General features: G+C 38.2%; 1 protein-coding gene and 1 pseudogene across 1 annotated transcript; one reads left to right on the top strand and one right to left on the bottom strand.

The window, feature by feature from the left end:
- Positions 1–6,313: 6,313 nt before the first annotated feature.
- Positions 6,314–7,254, top strand: LOC122057862 (annotated as a pseudogene).
- Positions 7,255–10,523: 3,269 nt separating this feature from the next.
- Positions 10,524–14,748, bottom strand: LOC122094066 (rust resistance kinase Lr10-like). Its single transcript, XM_042664710.1, has 4 exons — positions 13,485–14,748; positions 12,546–13,394; positions 11,981–12,007; positions 10,524–11,862 (listed from the first exon to the last, which is right to left on the bottom strand). Exons 2-4 carry the CDS (start codon positions 13,360–13,362, stop codon positions 10,733–10,735), a joined length of 1,974 nt encoding a protein of 657 aa, XP_042520644.1. The 5' UTR covers positions 13,363–13,394; positions 13,485–14,748; the 3' UTR covers positions 10,524–10,732.
- Positions 14,749–16,700: the final 1,952 nt, after the last annotated feature.

Here is a 16,700-nt window from a genome sequence, read left to right as displayed (position 1 = left end):
AAAAAAAAGAACCCATTTTTGTAACCAGGAAGAAACAGAAACCTGTATGGTTCGCATTTAGCATGCTTTCCATTCTTATGTTTTTATTAATAAAAAACATATAAAATACCGACGTTAAAAACTATTTAGAGTGTTCAGATAGTACATCCATGAGTTTGAATTTGTCCAAAAAGTTATGGCACCAATTGTTACATAAGTATCTAGAGTTGAAATAAGACATAAACAAGAATAATTGATATGATCATGTTCTATATTAGAAAAAAGGTTCTAATGTCAAATACGAAATGCTTCGACCGCTTTCCTTGTGGTGGAATAATACGAATGCCATTCTTGAGACCATTATCATGGATGCACTCATCAGTATCTTTATCGGTATGGTGGACGTCTACCCACATGAAATATCCTACATAGTCTTCTTTCGGGACATTTGAAAACCATCGTCCTGGGTTTTGGGATATATGAGACACCTTCAACACCATTCGACCCTGCCCACATGGACATATGGGTCCTTCACCTTTCATCTCTTTGTAAGCTAATTATAGGAAAATATGTGGCATTTAAAACTAAAATATGCTTAATATGTTTAAGAAAATATGATCTATCATGATAGCATGGAATAGGAGTAAGCTAGTTTAATCCAAGGTTCAAGGTATCAGGTTCAACCCTTGGAGAGACTGAAATTTCGGTCGAAACCTGGGAAATTTCGAGGAAACCAAGGATTTTTACCGGTTGGGTGGAAACTTTGGTTTTGACCCTAGTTAGTTAATTCGCGTTTAAAACGCGTTTAAAACGGCGTCCCGTTTTTTTGCCGTTTTAAACGCCGTTTGCCGAATTTTTCACAGAAATTCGGTAAAAAACGGGAACGGGACTATTGAAAGTTTTTTTGCCGTTTTAAACGCCGTCCCATTTTTTTGACAGTAAAAAAACGGATTTTGAAAAATATAAACGTTTTAAAATAGAAACGTTTAAAACGGGGCTATTTTTTTTTATTGTTATCTAGGTATTTAGAGAATTATTATGCCAATTTATGTCTATATATTGCCGTTTTTTTGACACCGTATTATTTAAATATAAACGTTTAAAACACGTATCGTCCGTTTTTTATTTTTTCCCGTTTTTACCGTTTTTGACCGTCCCGTTCACGTTTTGATCCGTTTAAAACATGCCCGTACCGAACAATGTTTTTTTGCCGTTCCCGTTTTAACTAACAGAGGTCCTGATCCTTTTGTACTTCAAAATTGATTCAGGAATAGATTTACTAAACATTGTTTCTCATTCTATGGGAACAGAATCAAGAAATATTTTCAACACAAGAGTTTTTTTTTTGGGTAATTTACTGCGCCACCCCCTGGAGAATGCCACAATGATAAGACCAACCCCTCTGTTTCACCAAATTATTCTCAGACCCCCTACCGTCAGTCAGTGTTAAATGTGGAGTTAAAATGACCATTATACCCTCACCATTAAAAAACTCTTGTTTTAACCATTATACCAAAAAAACCTGGAGAATAATTCTTCTCCATTTCCGGTTCTCCTCTTTCTAGTTCTCCCCATTCTGAACCTCAATGGTCTTGATCGTTCACAACAATACCTGCAATTTCCTCCCCGATGGAACAGACAATGTCTTTTCCTTCTCCCTCTCAACCTCCTTCTCCTTCTCCCTCACCTCCGAACCTACCACGGATGAAATCTCTCTTCCAAGCACACACCCCATCTCTCCTATACCGAAGCCTCATCTCTAAACATATTCTATTATCGTCCCCTCCGTCTAATCCCTCCCAATCGTCCAAGAATTCAAAAAATAAGCCAACCACCTCTTCATCCAACTCGGAACCCTATAGATCTGCTCCGATCATCCAAATCATACAGAAGCTAAAAAAGAAAAAAGGAGCGAAACATAAACCCCAATTCAGTAACCTAAACTTTCTCCGACAAAGCAAAATTTGTAATCTTTTTGAAATTGCCACAATTTATGGCAGTCAACAACAACCAATTAAAAGGAAAAGGAAAAGCGAAATAGTAAAAAAACTTACTTTTCTATGATTGGCGATCCACCATTAAAGTTGCAAACTGAGTGAAATGGAGAATTTTAGAGAGAGAAACAGGAAGAGGAAGAGAGAGAAAGCTCTGCTTCGTTCGATCTCACTCTCACTAGATCTGCTCACACCAGAAGATACTCAGAGCTGAGGTCGTTGAGAGAGAGAGAGAGAGAGAATTTCTAAGCTGTCTTTCTCTCTTCCCTGAGAGAGATCTCCGCTTTTCTGACTCTCCGACAAACGGGGAAACGACGTAAAAGCTTACTAAAAACCAACCACTCCTTTATATATTGTGGCTGGAAATTCCAATCTTCTCCATTTCAAGTCCTTATAAAGTCAAAGCAAAACACACACTTAACAAGTCCAGTGGAGCTATTCTCCAAATTAAGTGATGTTCCTCTTCTTCCTCCTTCACCTCACTCACCTTACAATCCATGGCTTTGACGTCGTCGTCGTCGCCGTCGCCGCCGACCACTTAAAGGGTTCAACTGTTGCCACCGATCATTTTACGAGTCGAGACCACAAGAAGGCAAAGCAAACCGAGAACAACTCCATTAAAATTGGGATCAACTGCTCTCAGGATAAGTACAAGGTATGCAAATTAAGATTCTCTTTCACTTATCTCTGCTTTAATTGATTTTGATTCCAAGAATTTTTCAATCTCTGGAATTTCTTTGTAAGTTAGAATCGAAAGATCAAAAAAGAAATATTAACCTATGTTAAGGGTATTTCTGGTACTTCTTATTTTATAAGGGCATTTTGGTATTTAAAATAAAATATAGTTGCTGATATCAGCAACTATAGTATATTCCTTAACAGTGACTGACGATAGAGGGTCTGAGAATAATTTGGTGAAACAGAGGGGGTGGTCTTATCATTGTGGCATTCTCCAAGGGGTGGCGCGGTAAATTTTCCTTTTTTTTTTTTAAGTAAGAAAAATTTTATTGCTGTGTAAAGCTCATGGAGCCCAAATTACAAATATCAGTTAGCCATGGAGTCGGACTATGGCCAAGATGTCACACACATTAATGACATAACCATCCAGGCCAAGGAATCAACAACACTGTTGATACACCTTGGAACAAAAGAAAATGAGCAACTCCTAAAATATGGGATAATATGCTGAATGTGTTTAATCATAGACAAGACATCCGTTGGTGGAAGGGTGGACTCTTGCTCCTTAATCCATAAAATCAAATCTGTACAATCAGATCCAATCACATTATGATCAATCCCTTCTCTAACATTCCAAATTTGACAGCAATAGCCTCACCCTGAAGGATATTAGCAACCTAGATAAGTACAAAAATTGCAAACATAGTAGCACCCAAGGAATCTGGAAGGATAAATCCAGCACGACCCTTAACTCCATTTGCCTTGAAGGAAGAGTCACAATTAAGTTTATAGTGGTCACGGGGGGTGGGGGTGGGGGTGAGAACTCCAGTGAGGAGTTGGCAATGGGAGACAGGGTAGATTGAAGGATGGGCTTGGATTGCCAAGTAGCTACCCAGAATTCCTCGAATGCAGCAATTGCAGCTATGGAGATCTCCATGGGAGAGTAGTTACTGCGATCATGAATAAACTCATTTCTAGCCCTCCAAATATATCAGCATAGGAATGAATAGAGGGTAGTGGTTGCATGACCATTCACTTTATCCCTTGATTGGTTTTGAACCCAGCTAGAGATCCACGACAGGATACATTGGTCCTAGAGACCATCTAATTTGACAGAAAGAGAGTTGCCAAATCACATTGCACGAGCAAAGGGGCATTGAAGCAAGATATGGTCCATTGTCTTTGGAGAAGTCTCGCATTGAGGGCATTGGGGATCTATAGGGATTTGACGACGACATAACCCTTCACCGTAGCAAGACCAAAAGCACAAGCCTTCCAAAGAAAATTTTGGATTTTAGGTAGAGTTTGCATCCCAAATCAATTTCCATGCATTTTTAAGCACTTGGGGAATAGAACTTTGTGCCAATGAAGATGGCTTGAGTTAATCCTTCGCCGGCTACTGGGTGCAGAGGAAGTGGTGTGCCGACTTAATGGAGAAAACAATGTTTTTAGAGCCTCCCCAAACCTGTGTATCATCCCTAGGAAAAAGGGGAAGATGAATCTGATTTATAGCTTCTATATCCTTCGGGTGGAAAAACTGATCCAACACATTGGATTTTCAGGTCATATTTGAATCACCAAGAAGCTCGGACACCCACTGAAGTTTGCAATTCGGAGGACGAGAAAGGTGAACTTTAAAACCTAGGACACGAGAAAGCCAATTCTCTTCCCAAATCCTTATATCTTTACCATTGCCTACCACCCAAATCAAACCATCTAATAATATCAAGCGCCCCAATAGGAAACTTGGCTAGGCCCAAGAGGACTCTGACCCCAATCTGGCTTGAAGGAAGGAATTCGACATAAGATCTCACACCAAAGAAATATATATTAATTCAACATAAGATTTACTCTCACTGTGTAGGAGTACAACCAAACATAGCCTTAATTAATGACATACATTTATGGTGAGGGTGACAGGCATAGATTGATACTGGCCAAGATCGATCTTCAATCCTGATCGATCCGATATCAATCCATTGGTAAGTTATAAAGTTAAAATGGTTTAAAATTCAGATTTTTTCTTTCTTTTGAACAAAGATAAATCTGTCTAATATATTCCAATATCAATCCAATTCAAATCGATAGCTATTGAGACCGACCCCAAGACTGATTTTGAGTTCTAAAACCTTGGTAGTGAAAGTAATCCTAGACTAGATGAGGAAGGAGAGACTTTGAACTCAAAACCTTGGTGCTTATTATTCCAATTATTAAGTGATGTACATACTCTCTATGAAAAAAGAAAAAAAAGAAGATATTCATACCTATTGCAAAGTAAATACATGTTCGCATTACTTTCAATCGAACTTTATTAAACACGTATTAACACATACACCATATCATAATTGCACGTGTTTTGTTGTTACGGATTTTATTTATTTATTATTATCATCATGTCTGTTTAATATATATATATATGGCTGAGCAGCGGATCCGTTCTTCAAAAATTCAAGTACTAAATCTGTAGTGTACTAGAGTGAGTTTCTATCAAATCTTACCGTTAAGCATGACAGGGGCACCCTTTACCTCTTCTTTTGCTGCTCTCGCTTTCTTCTTTTTCTGTTTCATCGTCGACTTTCAATCAGTCATTGTCGCCGGTAAGAGAGAGATCTGCAACTTTTCTCCCTCTTGCGGTGATCTTCTCAACATTCGGTTCCCTTTTCACTTGAAAAAATGATCCCAATAACAATAACTCTACTAAATTGCCTCGCTGCCATGTCTATTGTGAAAATAATCGAACCATCTTGAATCTGCAATTCAGGAAAGGCCATAGCTATCTTACCAATAATCAAGTGTGGGAACCCTACACAAGAAAATACTTAGTGGATGAAATCATATACCTAAAGAAGCTTATCCGAATTGTCGATCCTGATTTACAGAAAGGGAATTGCTCTTCTCCGCCTCGCTATTCTAACTTCTCTGGTTACAAGTTGGAATCTTTAGTCTACGAGTTGGAATTAAGTGAGAATGGCATCATATTCGTGGGTTGTTCGTCACCAGTCGAGAATGACACAGATTACATATCTACCTCGCCTTACATCAATGGAACCTCCCCACGCCCATATTCTTGTGTCCTTGAGAAGACAGTCTCTTCCCTCCACCCAAACTGCGTCGTTCTACGTCGTTCTCCCAAAGCCGCAAAGAGGATTCTGAACCACACCTACCCAGAAATTCACCAGGCTTTGCTGTCTGGTTTTTACCTCAATTGGGAAGACTCAGAATGTCCTCAGCCATTCTATTCTTTTAATTGCAAGTAGCAGCGGCAATAAAGTAATCTTTTTTTTTTTTTTCACCATGACTTCTGATGCAACTATTTATATGGTGTAGGTTTCTTAATTCTCCTCGAAGGTGGTTCAGATAACATACCTGGTGAGAGCTTCAGAAATCCTTTCTCCATGTTTCTTTACTTTGTTACTTTTAGGTTCCAATTTGACCCTGTAACTGTTAATTTTGTTCTTTTGTCAGTTTATGTCAAAGTGATGGAGATAGTAGGTAAGACCATCTGTAGATACTATATATATCCCATTGTCCTTTTATCAGCAAGGATGCCTAGCTATAGCTAATGAAATGCCATGCTTCTTTAGGTTTTCTGAAGGCTCTATAACTTACAAATGAGACGTCTGTCATTGGATCACAGAATTGAGGAGTTCTTAACTAACTACAGGAATCACACGCCAATGAGGTATTCATATTGGGAAATTCGGGTGATGACCAGACGTTTCAAAGAAAAATTAGGTCAAGGTGGGTTTGGCTCTGTATATAAAGGAGTGCTTCCGAATGGCCATCCAGTTGCAGTAAAGACTTTGAGCAATACTAAAGGGAATGGGCAAGATTTCATCAATGAAGTTTCCACTATTGGAAGGATTCATCACATCAATATTGTCCAACTAATTGAATTCTGCGCGTAGGGATCAAAGAGGGCTCTTCTATATGAATTCATGCCTAATGGATCTCTAGATAAGTATATATTTGCTCAGGATTCTAAAAGCAACAATCTAAATTGGGACAAGTTGTTTGAGATTGCCTTAGGAATTGCTCGTGAGATTGAATATCTACATCGAGGTTGTGATATGCGGATTTTACATTTTGATATCAAGCCACACAACATTCTTCTTGAGGAGAATTTTCTCTTGAACTATTTTACAGAAAATTTGGAGGAGTTTCGTATAAATCTGATGTTTATAGTTTTGGAATGTTATTGATGGAAATTGCAGGAAGAAGGAAAAACATCAACCCATTGGTCGAGAATTCAAGCCAAATTTACTTCCCAACATGGATATATGATCGGTTGGATCAAAATGAAGACTTAAATTTTGGGACTGAATCAGAGGATGAAAAGGATATAGTGAAGAAATTGATTATAGTTGCATTATGGTGCATACAAATGAGGCCTAACGATCGTCCTTCAATGAGCAAAGTTATAGAAATGCTAGAGGGCAATTTAGAACAACTGCAAATGCCACCCAAGCCCTGCTTAACATCTCCACCTCGGGATCTTGATGAAGCTCATGAAGCTATCTCGTGTTCCACCGCTCATTCAGCCACTGCTTCTGAATCATCATCCTCTTTCACGGACTCCATTATATCAATTGAGAATGTATAACAATTTATTGCATTACAATCATTTTTTTGTTTTAGTTTTTTTATTTTGTTTTCCCCTCCTCACATATGCGTATTGTATTTAACTAGTTATCTATTTGTACTATTTGTACTATTTGAACAAACACCAACAAATATGAAAAATAAACAAACATATATTAGCACAATACACAAAGATTTAACAAGGTTCACACACCGATGTGGTGTGCTACGTTCTCAGACGAAGAAGAAAAGGTTTCACTATATAGAAGAGAGGTTACAATGGATAAGCGGCAAGAAATTTGAAACCCTAGCTTGAAAAACCCCCTAAATTACAATGCTTGCTCAATAAGACGAAAGTACATTATATACTCCTTCAAGTCGCGGGACGGTTCATTATGTCACAGTCGGTCGGGTCGTCTCAACCCCTCTACTACTATCACAAATCTCAGAAAAAAAAAAAAATTCCCATTTAAATCGCCATAAAAAAATATCAAAACAGATCAAGAATTCAAGACAAACTTCACATGTACGTTCAACTGTTAAATTTTTTGTTCAACATTTTCAAAAATGACTAGAAGTGAGGGGCTTTATTTTTCCACATTGGTAGAGTTTCTGAGCTAAAATAACTTTTTTCCATTTTCGACTTTGTTGCTTTATCTGTTTTACTAAAAGAAAAAATTCAGTATAGTAAACCAAGACGCCCATAAAATTTTATTTTATTTTATTTATTTATTTATTTTTTTTTTTTTTTCGTAATGATAATAATACATTAAAACTTCAATAAAGAAAAAAAAATATATATATATATATATATATACACAAGATGGCACCCAAGAGGCACTATGCTACTGCTAGGCAGTAGGCCCCATGACAAGCAAAGTAAAACTCAAAAGATTAAAACATCAATTAAAATTTTTGAATCAACTGAGTGAAGAAAATAAGGAGCAATTCGCAAACTTAATACGGTAACTCCTCTGATGCCAAGCAGAGACTTAGTGTCTTTGCAATAGAATTCCTCCTCTTTTTCTACTATGGGTTTAACCTCTCTTTGGGTGGGGACTGGGGAGGGGAGGGGAGGGTGTAACTAGAGCTTCTAAGGAAAGTCTCATGTAAAAGTTAAGGTTTCTTCATCTGTACAAAAAGGTGAACGTATGTATGACCTTGACTTCGAAGTGTTCATTTGAATCCTTTGTAAAAACATCACAATCCATCTGTACAAAAAACTGATGGGAAAGTATGATCTTAACTTCAATTATTCATTTTGAAAGTAAGATTGCGATTCAGAGACGACATTTGTAGGAGGACATTTAACATAAAGCACCTACAAATATGATCTTGCATGTATTAATGGTTTGTCCAGTTTGATTTAAGAACCTCTCCTCCTTTCTTCTGGTTTGCCCAAAGAAGGTTGTAGGCATCGTATTTCTCCGTGTTTTTATGTTTTTTTCTTTTCCCTTAATACATACAAATTACCTATCAAATAAATAAATAAATAAATAATTTGAATGGTCCAGCAATGGGATCACTCCCTTGTCCCTGGGCTCCATGTCAATTTGAAAGCCAAACACCAAGGCTATGTTTGGTATACATTTCCATTGTCATAATGTAGAATGCATTCTTAACTGAGAACACTGTTTGGATAGATATTTGATTAATTCTTAATTATAGAATATTCACATCTGTTAAACATTTCATCAAACAATTCATGGGCAAACTCTTCACTACCCGATGTTAACATCGAAAAACGTTGCGGAGTAAAGCGAAAAAAACAAAGGGTGGTTAGACAGTATACCTGGACTCCCGTTGTTGGAGAGGACTTTCTTCTTTGAAGATGAAAATCAAACTGAAATTCTGGGATTAAGTTCCTGCCTTAAAAATCTCTTCAACCCAACCAATAAGAATCCAAAAGAAGCATTTAGTAATAGGGAATACCCAATGCACAAGACTTCAGCATGTGCGAGGTTCTGGGGGAGGGGGGCAAGAACTACGCAACCTTTCCCCAAGAATGTCAACAGGTTGTTTCTACTAGAGCGAGTTTACTAGTTTTCTTTTACCAATATATTATAATGAAGAGTTCTACCATCTATTTTGTTCATGTCTTTACTTCTCATTTTTTAAATTCAGTTTTTTGGAGTTTGATCTGATACACACTCAGGTATGGTTGGTTTATATATATTCCCTGAGAGCTTGTCCAATACCACTAGTACCAGAAATGCATCTCCTTCAACTAGCGCGATAGCTCTACCTGGTGCTGGCATGCCGTTTTGCATGCAAGCGAAGTGCTATTGGCGGCAATAAATAACTCATTGAGCGATGATTGATGTAGTCAGTCAATGCCCTCAATTGTTCCAGAGAGAAGGATCATGGCGCCCCAGAATCATGACATCCAGCAGCAGCATCTCCTTGCGTGCAAGAGACTTCTATGCCAGCCGTTATTCCCGGCTCTGTTATGAAAGAAAGCGGTTGGAGCTAATAAGAATAAGTAGAATTGGGAGCGGTTGGAGCAACGAGTCCAATGGCACAAGACTAGGGTATTCCTCCTAATCAGAGCTATACTAAACCTTGCCTCAACACTACTAGGGATGCCTTTCTTTTAGACGTTGAATCTTATCCCTACCATTGATAGATGGTACACCTTGCCCTGGGCACTACCCGCCTTTACTAGTATAACCTCTTGTCCATCTACGTCACTATCAGTGGTTGATCTCACTATTGGTTGTTGATGACTCCTGCCCTAGAGTACCCAGCCATACTAAGATAGCCTAGATGCCCTCTGGCTCTAGTGAGAGGAGATGCAGGTGGTGAGAAACTGAAATAGGAGACTCCAATGGAAGCACTTGGAACAAACCATACTTTCATAGGTGGGTCAGTAGATAGAATAGGTGCTGCCTTTCAACCTTCGAATAGCAATAGGACTGATATTTCGGGGCATCCCGACAATTATATACCTGCTAATCCGATGCCCACCCCGCCTCATATTGTGCCGGAATGGTATTTCCTATCGATCCATGCCATTCTTCGTAGTATACCTGACAAATCAGGAGGTGTAGCCACAATATATCTGTCTCCATTATCGCTTGCATGCTCTAGTTATGAATCGAGTATAGAACCAATGTGGGGATGCTTGGTTACAATTCCGAATCCGCTATTACTGCTTTAGTTTTTGTTGTTTTTGATGTCGAAACAGTCTTTATCCATGGGCAATGAGTTTCGAAACAGTCTTTGTACATGATTAATGACAAAGAAAGTGGCAAAGACTTCTACAAAGAGAGTTAATTGAGCAAATTAAACTTAAGAATTGGCTGTTGATTGTATTGCACATTATGTCTTCCAAAACCTAAAAGCTACCAATTGTGCACAATTGCAATCTCACTTTCGAAAGAAACAAACATAAATCCTAGCTAGAATACCAGAAAAGTGATTTGCATATTTTTCCTAGTTGATCATTTGAAGCTATACTTTAACCTGGAGCTTATCATACTCTTTATTACTTATATTTACTAGTATTCACTGATGACTGCTAAATTTGGGCCTTGTGATCCCTCTAAGACTCCTGCCTCAGCCTCTACCTCCCCTGGAGCTGTTGAAACAAAGGGGTTAGGGGGCATTTCCAAGTTATCAATTTCTCCTTCCAACATCCGAATCACAGTATTCATTGAAGGGCGACCTGATGGGTACCACTGTATGCACCAAGTTGCAACAATGGTCAATCTCCTTGCAATTTCAGCATCTTCATCTGCAACCATCCTCAAACCCAGCTCTTCCCCTTGATATAGACGATTGTAAATCCATTCAGGAAAGTATAGTTGGCTCGAGTGCTCCACTGTGGCATCTACATTCTTCCTTCCTCCCACCATTTCAAGCAACAACATCCCAAAACTGTAGACATCTGATTTATATGAAACATTGGAAAAGTGCCAAGAGAATACTTCAGGTGCAATATAACCCATTGTTCCCCTAGCAGCTGTCATGGATACATTGCTTTGCCCTTTGGCACATAACTTTGCCAGCCCAAAATCAGAAATTTTGGGATTAAAATTTTTGTCTAGTAGAATATTGTGAGGCTTTATATCAAAATGGAGGATACGCTGGTCACAACCTTGATGTAGGTATTCAATTCCTCTTGCTATACCTATTGCAATGTCCTGAAGCTTCTCCCAGTGTTGCAGAGGGTTGTTAGCATCTTCTGAGAATATGAATTTTGCTAGTGATTCATTGGGCATGAATTCATAGATCAATGCTCTCTTGTATCCATCTGCACAGTACCCAAGAAGACGAACCACATTGACATGGTGAATCCTACCGATGGTGCCCACTTCGTTGATAAAATCATCTCCATCACTAGCTGCTTCTTTGAGGATCTTTACAGCAACAAGAATTCCATTTGAGAGCTTTCCTTTGAACACACTGCCATAGCCTCCTTGTCCTATTTTACATTTAAATTGTTTCGTCATCTTCTTAATCTCAGAATAAGAGTATCTGGTGGGCTTAAGAGACTTGTATTCCTCCAGGAATTTCTCAACCTTGAGTTGATCTTCTCTTGCTTTCTCGTTTGCCAATTTCCGTGACTTGTAGACCTTAATAGAAACTAGTGTTGCTGCTATGAGAACCAACAAGGCTGTGCTTACTCCTGCACATAGATAAACAGAGCTAAATTTAGTAATTTACTGGAAAAAAACTTTCTATATCGCGCATGACATGAAAGTTTAGGGCTCTCTGCAGCTACATAAGAGGGTAGAAAGATTCACCTATGCCAACATCTTTTGCCAATTCACCTGCACAAAAAAAGAAGTTGATAATCAGCATCGTTTGGTTTTGAGAGGATTAAAAAACAAATACAAAATCACTCCTTATATGTAAAAATAAGAGCAACAAACGAAGATAATGATTATAGAAATTTTTCAAATCCCGACAATGAGACGGATTCAAAAGAGAGTTCAGATTCTATGGAAAATTTGAATCTAGAAAATGATCCCTATGATGGAGAATCATTCATTCATATTTCAAGTTGAGATGTAGTTATCTCTCCAGGGGAAGAGACAAAAGATGAACCACGAGGTGACCCTACAAGTTGATAATATAGATGATTCACATCTGGATTTGGCCGAGGAAGAGTCAGAGTCAGAGTCGAGAGTCGACCAATGATGATGATGATGATGACGATGACTCTGGTCATGGTGTCTTCAGAAACCTGACCCATCCGGTTTTGAGAAGCTCAATGCGAAAGAGTCATCGCATCACTCCTTATATGTAAAAATAAGGGCAAACAAATGAAGATAATGATTATAGAAAAACAAGAAGTCATGAATTCACCTTTGGAACCTGACGGTGTGAAGTCATAACCATAAGAGATGGGGTACCAAGGTGGAGGAGATTCGTTCTCATAGAAACATCCCAGTTCCTGAGTGGTTTTGTTCTTGAATCTGCATCTCTCTCCTAACTCTCTGCAGTTACACCCAGGCACTTCCCATATCAAACACAAACGCGTGTCATAACTATAGAGGTCAATGGGAGAGTAAGGACCTAGGTCACAAATATACTTTCCATAGACATATTCATATTGCCCATATGGAAGTGCAGCAGTTTCCATGAAGTTGCAGGACTCCGACAACGATGCCAGGTCAGAAGACGATTCAATGAAGACAACTGTATGTGACACGTTACTCAAACAGGGCACTTGATAGAAGCTGCCCCTATCGTAAGTGGAGTCAGTTGTGCAGGTAAAGAATGTGTAATTCTTCGTGTTACAATAGTAATGGAATGGAGAAGAAGATGTGGATGATGATGATGAGTTATTGCTAGAATCAAAATCAAGGATGAATTCTGCAAAGCAATGTTTTCTGACTGATATGCTCTGTGGTGATGAATAGGAGATGTCATAAACAAGCAAGTCCCCAACAGATGGAAGACGTAGGATGGTGTCTCCATCTTTGCAAATCAGCTCAAACCCTGGAAGTGGGTATCCGCAGTGCTCAGGCTGTTGGTCCTTTATTCGGAATGGGAATTCGATACTAGGTCCATACCCAGAACACTGTGAAGGCTTGCAGTCATCCTCGTGCCCAACAGATTGTTGCAGAAGATGAAGAGACCAATTGCAGAGGAAAAGGAAGCGGATCATCATCATCATCATTTCTCTCAAATTTACTTGTATTTTCTTTGAACCTGAGGCACAAATTACATCTCTTTGAGACTCAAATGGAGAAAAACCAAAACTAATCAAATTAAGTGAGTTGAAGAGAAAAAATAAATTACCTCAATCAGTTGAGAAATGAGGGTTGCCCTTCCCTACCTCAGGATTGAGGTTTGAGTCTTATCACAAGTAGAATGATTAGAGAAACGGGGCCTATATAGTGATTTCTTCGGACCGATTAAGGTCACACTCATGCCCTGCGATTTTTCCAAGCTTCGAAGTATCCTTGAAGGTGTTTCATTGTTGAAATGGGAATTTTCTAAGCCGTGTTTGACTTACGATGTGACTTGAATTCTATATTGAGTACTTCAAATTTCTTCCTCCCTGCACTTTATTTTAATATTATAACCATCTCCTGTAAAATTGACTATTACACTATACCCTTCGGAGATGATTGTTTATCAACTCTTAGTAAAAAGCTGTTATATTGTGACGTGGCTTAATAGATTTTTTTTTTTTTGAAGACTAAAATACCTTTACCATGCTATGAATTTTCTATTATACCCTTTCACCCCAAATCCAAATATAATAATTCTTCTTCCCCATCCACCCAAAAACCCTAACTACCTGCGAATAGATGCCATGAACTTGAGACCGGAAAAGAAGATGGGTTCAGACACTTCATTGCCAAGATTGAGTAGTTTGATTTTTCCCCCACTACCCTTTTTTCCCTTTCTCTGCAACTGAGATGATGAATTCTTCATCCATTCTCTATTTGGTTTTCCTCCAAGATGTCGTCAACCATAACCAGCCCAAACAACAAATAGAAAAACAGATCTCGATCAGAGAAGTGAACCGAATTTGTAACTATAAAGATGAAATCAATAAGAAAAAGAGAGAGAGACAGAGAATAGTTTGTAATAGATCCGTCGTAATGGGTTCTCTACATTAAATTCAATCTAGTTTGTAAGACGGGTTATGGTTTGATTTGGTTCAGACTTGAGAGAGAGAGAGAGAAGAAGCGTCCACAGTTTTCTCTGAGAAATACTTACAAATAACAGAGAGATCTGTGCGATTGAACAAAGATGGAGAAGAAGAAGAAGGGGGCACTGGGGTACGTTGGGGGCTCATCTCAATAGGATCCAATGGAGACTCACTGAACGGAGATCGAGAAGACACTTCAATGCATTGTGTTCCCAAATCCCACTTCTGATAAAAAAAAAGTAGTGTAAGTGAGTAGGCGAAGAGGAACGAAGATTCGCTCACTCGCCAACCACCAATCAACTCGATCGTGAACGGAAACAAAGAAGAAAAGGGCAAGGGGCTTGGGAGAACATCTGGTGCAAGTCGCCTGGTGTTTGGTCCTTTCTCCATTGGGCCTTGGTTTCAAAACCCTCTCGATGAAGAAGATGTTGTGAATATGTTAGTGTTTAGAGAGAAGGGTATAATTGTCTTTCTATTCTTTTTAACTTAACACTGTTAACTGTAATGGGTATAATGTAATTATCAGTTTTACAGGGATGATTCTCATTTTAGGGTAAATTGCAAGGGGACCACTGTAATTATCCCTTAGAAAAACCATCATATGGGCCTGTTTCTCGACATGCTTTCTATATTTACTCTCCTGACACTACTGTTTTGAATCTTCTAAGCTCTTTCCGGTTTCCATAAGGTATGTTTAGGTCATACTATTAAAATGAATACTTGAAGTCAAGGTCATACCTTCGAACTTTTTGCACAGATTTTGATTATGATGTTTGCAATACAATTTAGGGAAAATTACTTAGACACCCCTGTATTTTGGCCAGGTTACTTGAGACATCAAAAGTTTGAAAATATTACTTGAAGCCCCATGAAACCTAATGGTGTTAGTCAATTGTTAGTGATTGAATGAAAAGACCATTTTCACTTATGAATTATTAAACTAAAACCTGTGAATTTAAAGCGGCCAACCTACCCTTTAAAGGTATTATCCTTAAAAAAAAAAAAAAAAAAACCGATTTAAGTAGTGGGTGAAGGGATTCTCCTTTCACCCATCTTCCATCTCAATTCCTTCACTATCATATCAGAAATTAGATCATATTCAGCTCTAAGGTTTTACATGTTAGGGTTGATTTGGGTTGTACAAGGAAAGCAACACGCTCTGAATATGCCCTACTTTCATGTATAGGATGGCCAGATATGATTTCAGAGATTTAATACTCTATGTTCAATTGATGTCTGTGATTGATTCTTATTGAAATCGATAGAGTATGATGTGGCGATGCTTCATTTGAAATCTTGAGCAGAATCGATCAAAGATGAAGGAGTTATCTCTATCGCAAGCAAACCCTATCCTTCCACATTTGGATTGGTTTTTAGAGGTTGAAGACAATCTCAACAAGAGATGAAAGGGAAGGCATCTTCCCTTGTTTTAGTTAATGGGTATAAGCGTTCATTCAGGGTGGTTTGGGCATTTAGGATTTCCTCTCCCTCATGATGTCATCATGGAATAGTGAGTGACTAAGACCGGGGCTAGTTGTAATAATCTTAAATGCAATGTAGTTCAAGTAAACTTTTCAATTTTTGGGATGTCAAGTAATTTGGCCACAGAACATCCAATACATGCGGTGTCGAAGTGATTTTCCCTACAACTTATAACAAACCAATGTGAGAGACCTTAACTGTTAAGACTTTCCATTAAAAGATCTAAAGAAAAACAAAGAAGAGAGGTTACCTAACAGTGGCATTGAAAGGAGGGTTTTGCTTTTCACCAAAAAGCAAAAAAAAAAGAAAAAAAAAAAAAAAAAAAAAAAAAAAAAAAAAAAAAAAAAAAAAAAAAAGAAGAAAGGTGGTCTTTGCACTAGAAAAATCAAAATACATATTGGAATTCTTGCAATAAAACAAGAACATGCAACAAAATCTAAAAGGCAAAAAAGTAAGGATACAATTTGTTTTTCACCAACTTGGTTATAGCAAGATTTTCTCAAATTTAAAACAACATATATATATAGAGTGTTTCTTAAAAGATTGGGTGCACTAGTAGAAGCATTAATGGGGACAGAATTTTTATCTTTCATGAGGGGTGGGGCAGTCATTTCACCCCCATTTGGTCTAGATGCAGAAACCACGCTGCATCTTTTATTGCATTTTTTACTTCTTTTCCCTATATTGTATCATGTTTTCGTAATTTATTTTTCTTCCACCATTCCATTTGGAAAGAATAGTATTTACAGTGAATCACCTACAAAAGAAGCTGGCTTCACTGACTGAAAACCTTCCACCTGGCAGTTTAATTGGCAGCCCATAAGGGTTCCACAAATTAGGCATTCCATATTTTAGCCGAGAAGCACTACACC

This window comes from Macadamia integrifolia, chromosome 2 (genome assembly GCF_013358625.1).
Source record: "Macadamia integrifolia cultivar HAES 741 chromosome 2, SCU_Mint_v3, whole genome shotgun sequence".
Lineage (NCBI taxonomy): Eukaryota > Viridiplantae > Streptophyta > Magnoliopsida > Proteales > Proteaceae > Macadamia > Macadamia integrifolia.
This window is presented reverse-complemented; position numbering and strand designations above follow the sequence as displayed.

Coding starts and splice junctions, on each gene's coding strand:
- LOC122094066 (XM_042664710.1), bottom strand. CDS start 13,362: ATGATGATGATGATGATCCGCTTCCTTTTCCTCTGCAATTGGTCTCTT. Junction 12,008..12,545: donor CACACCGTCAGGTTCCAAAG/GTGAATTCATGA, acceptor TTTTTTGTGCAG/GTGAATTGGCAAAAGATGTT. Junction 11,863..11,980: donor GGCAAAAGATGTTGGCATAG/GTGAATCTTTCT, acceptor ATCTATGTGCAG/GAGTAAGCACAGCCTTGTTG.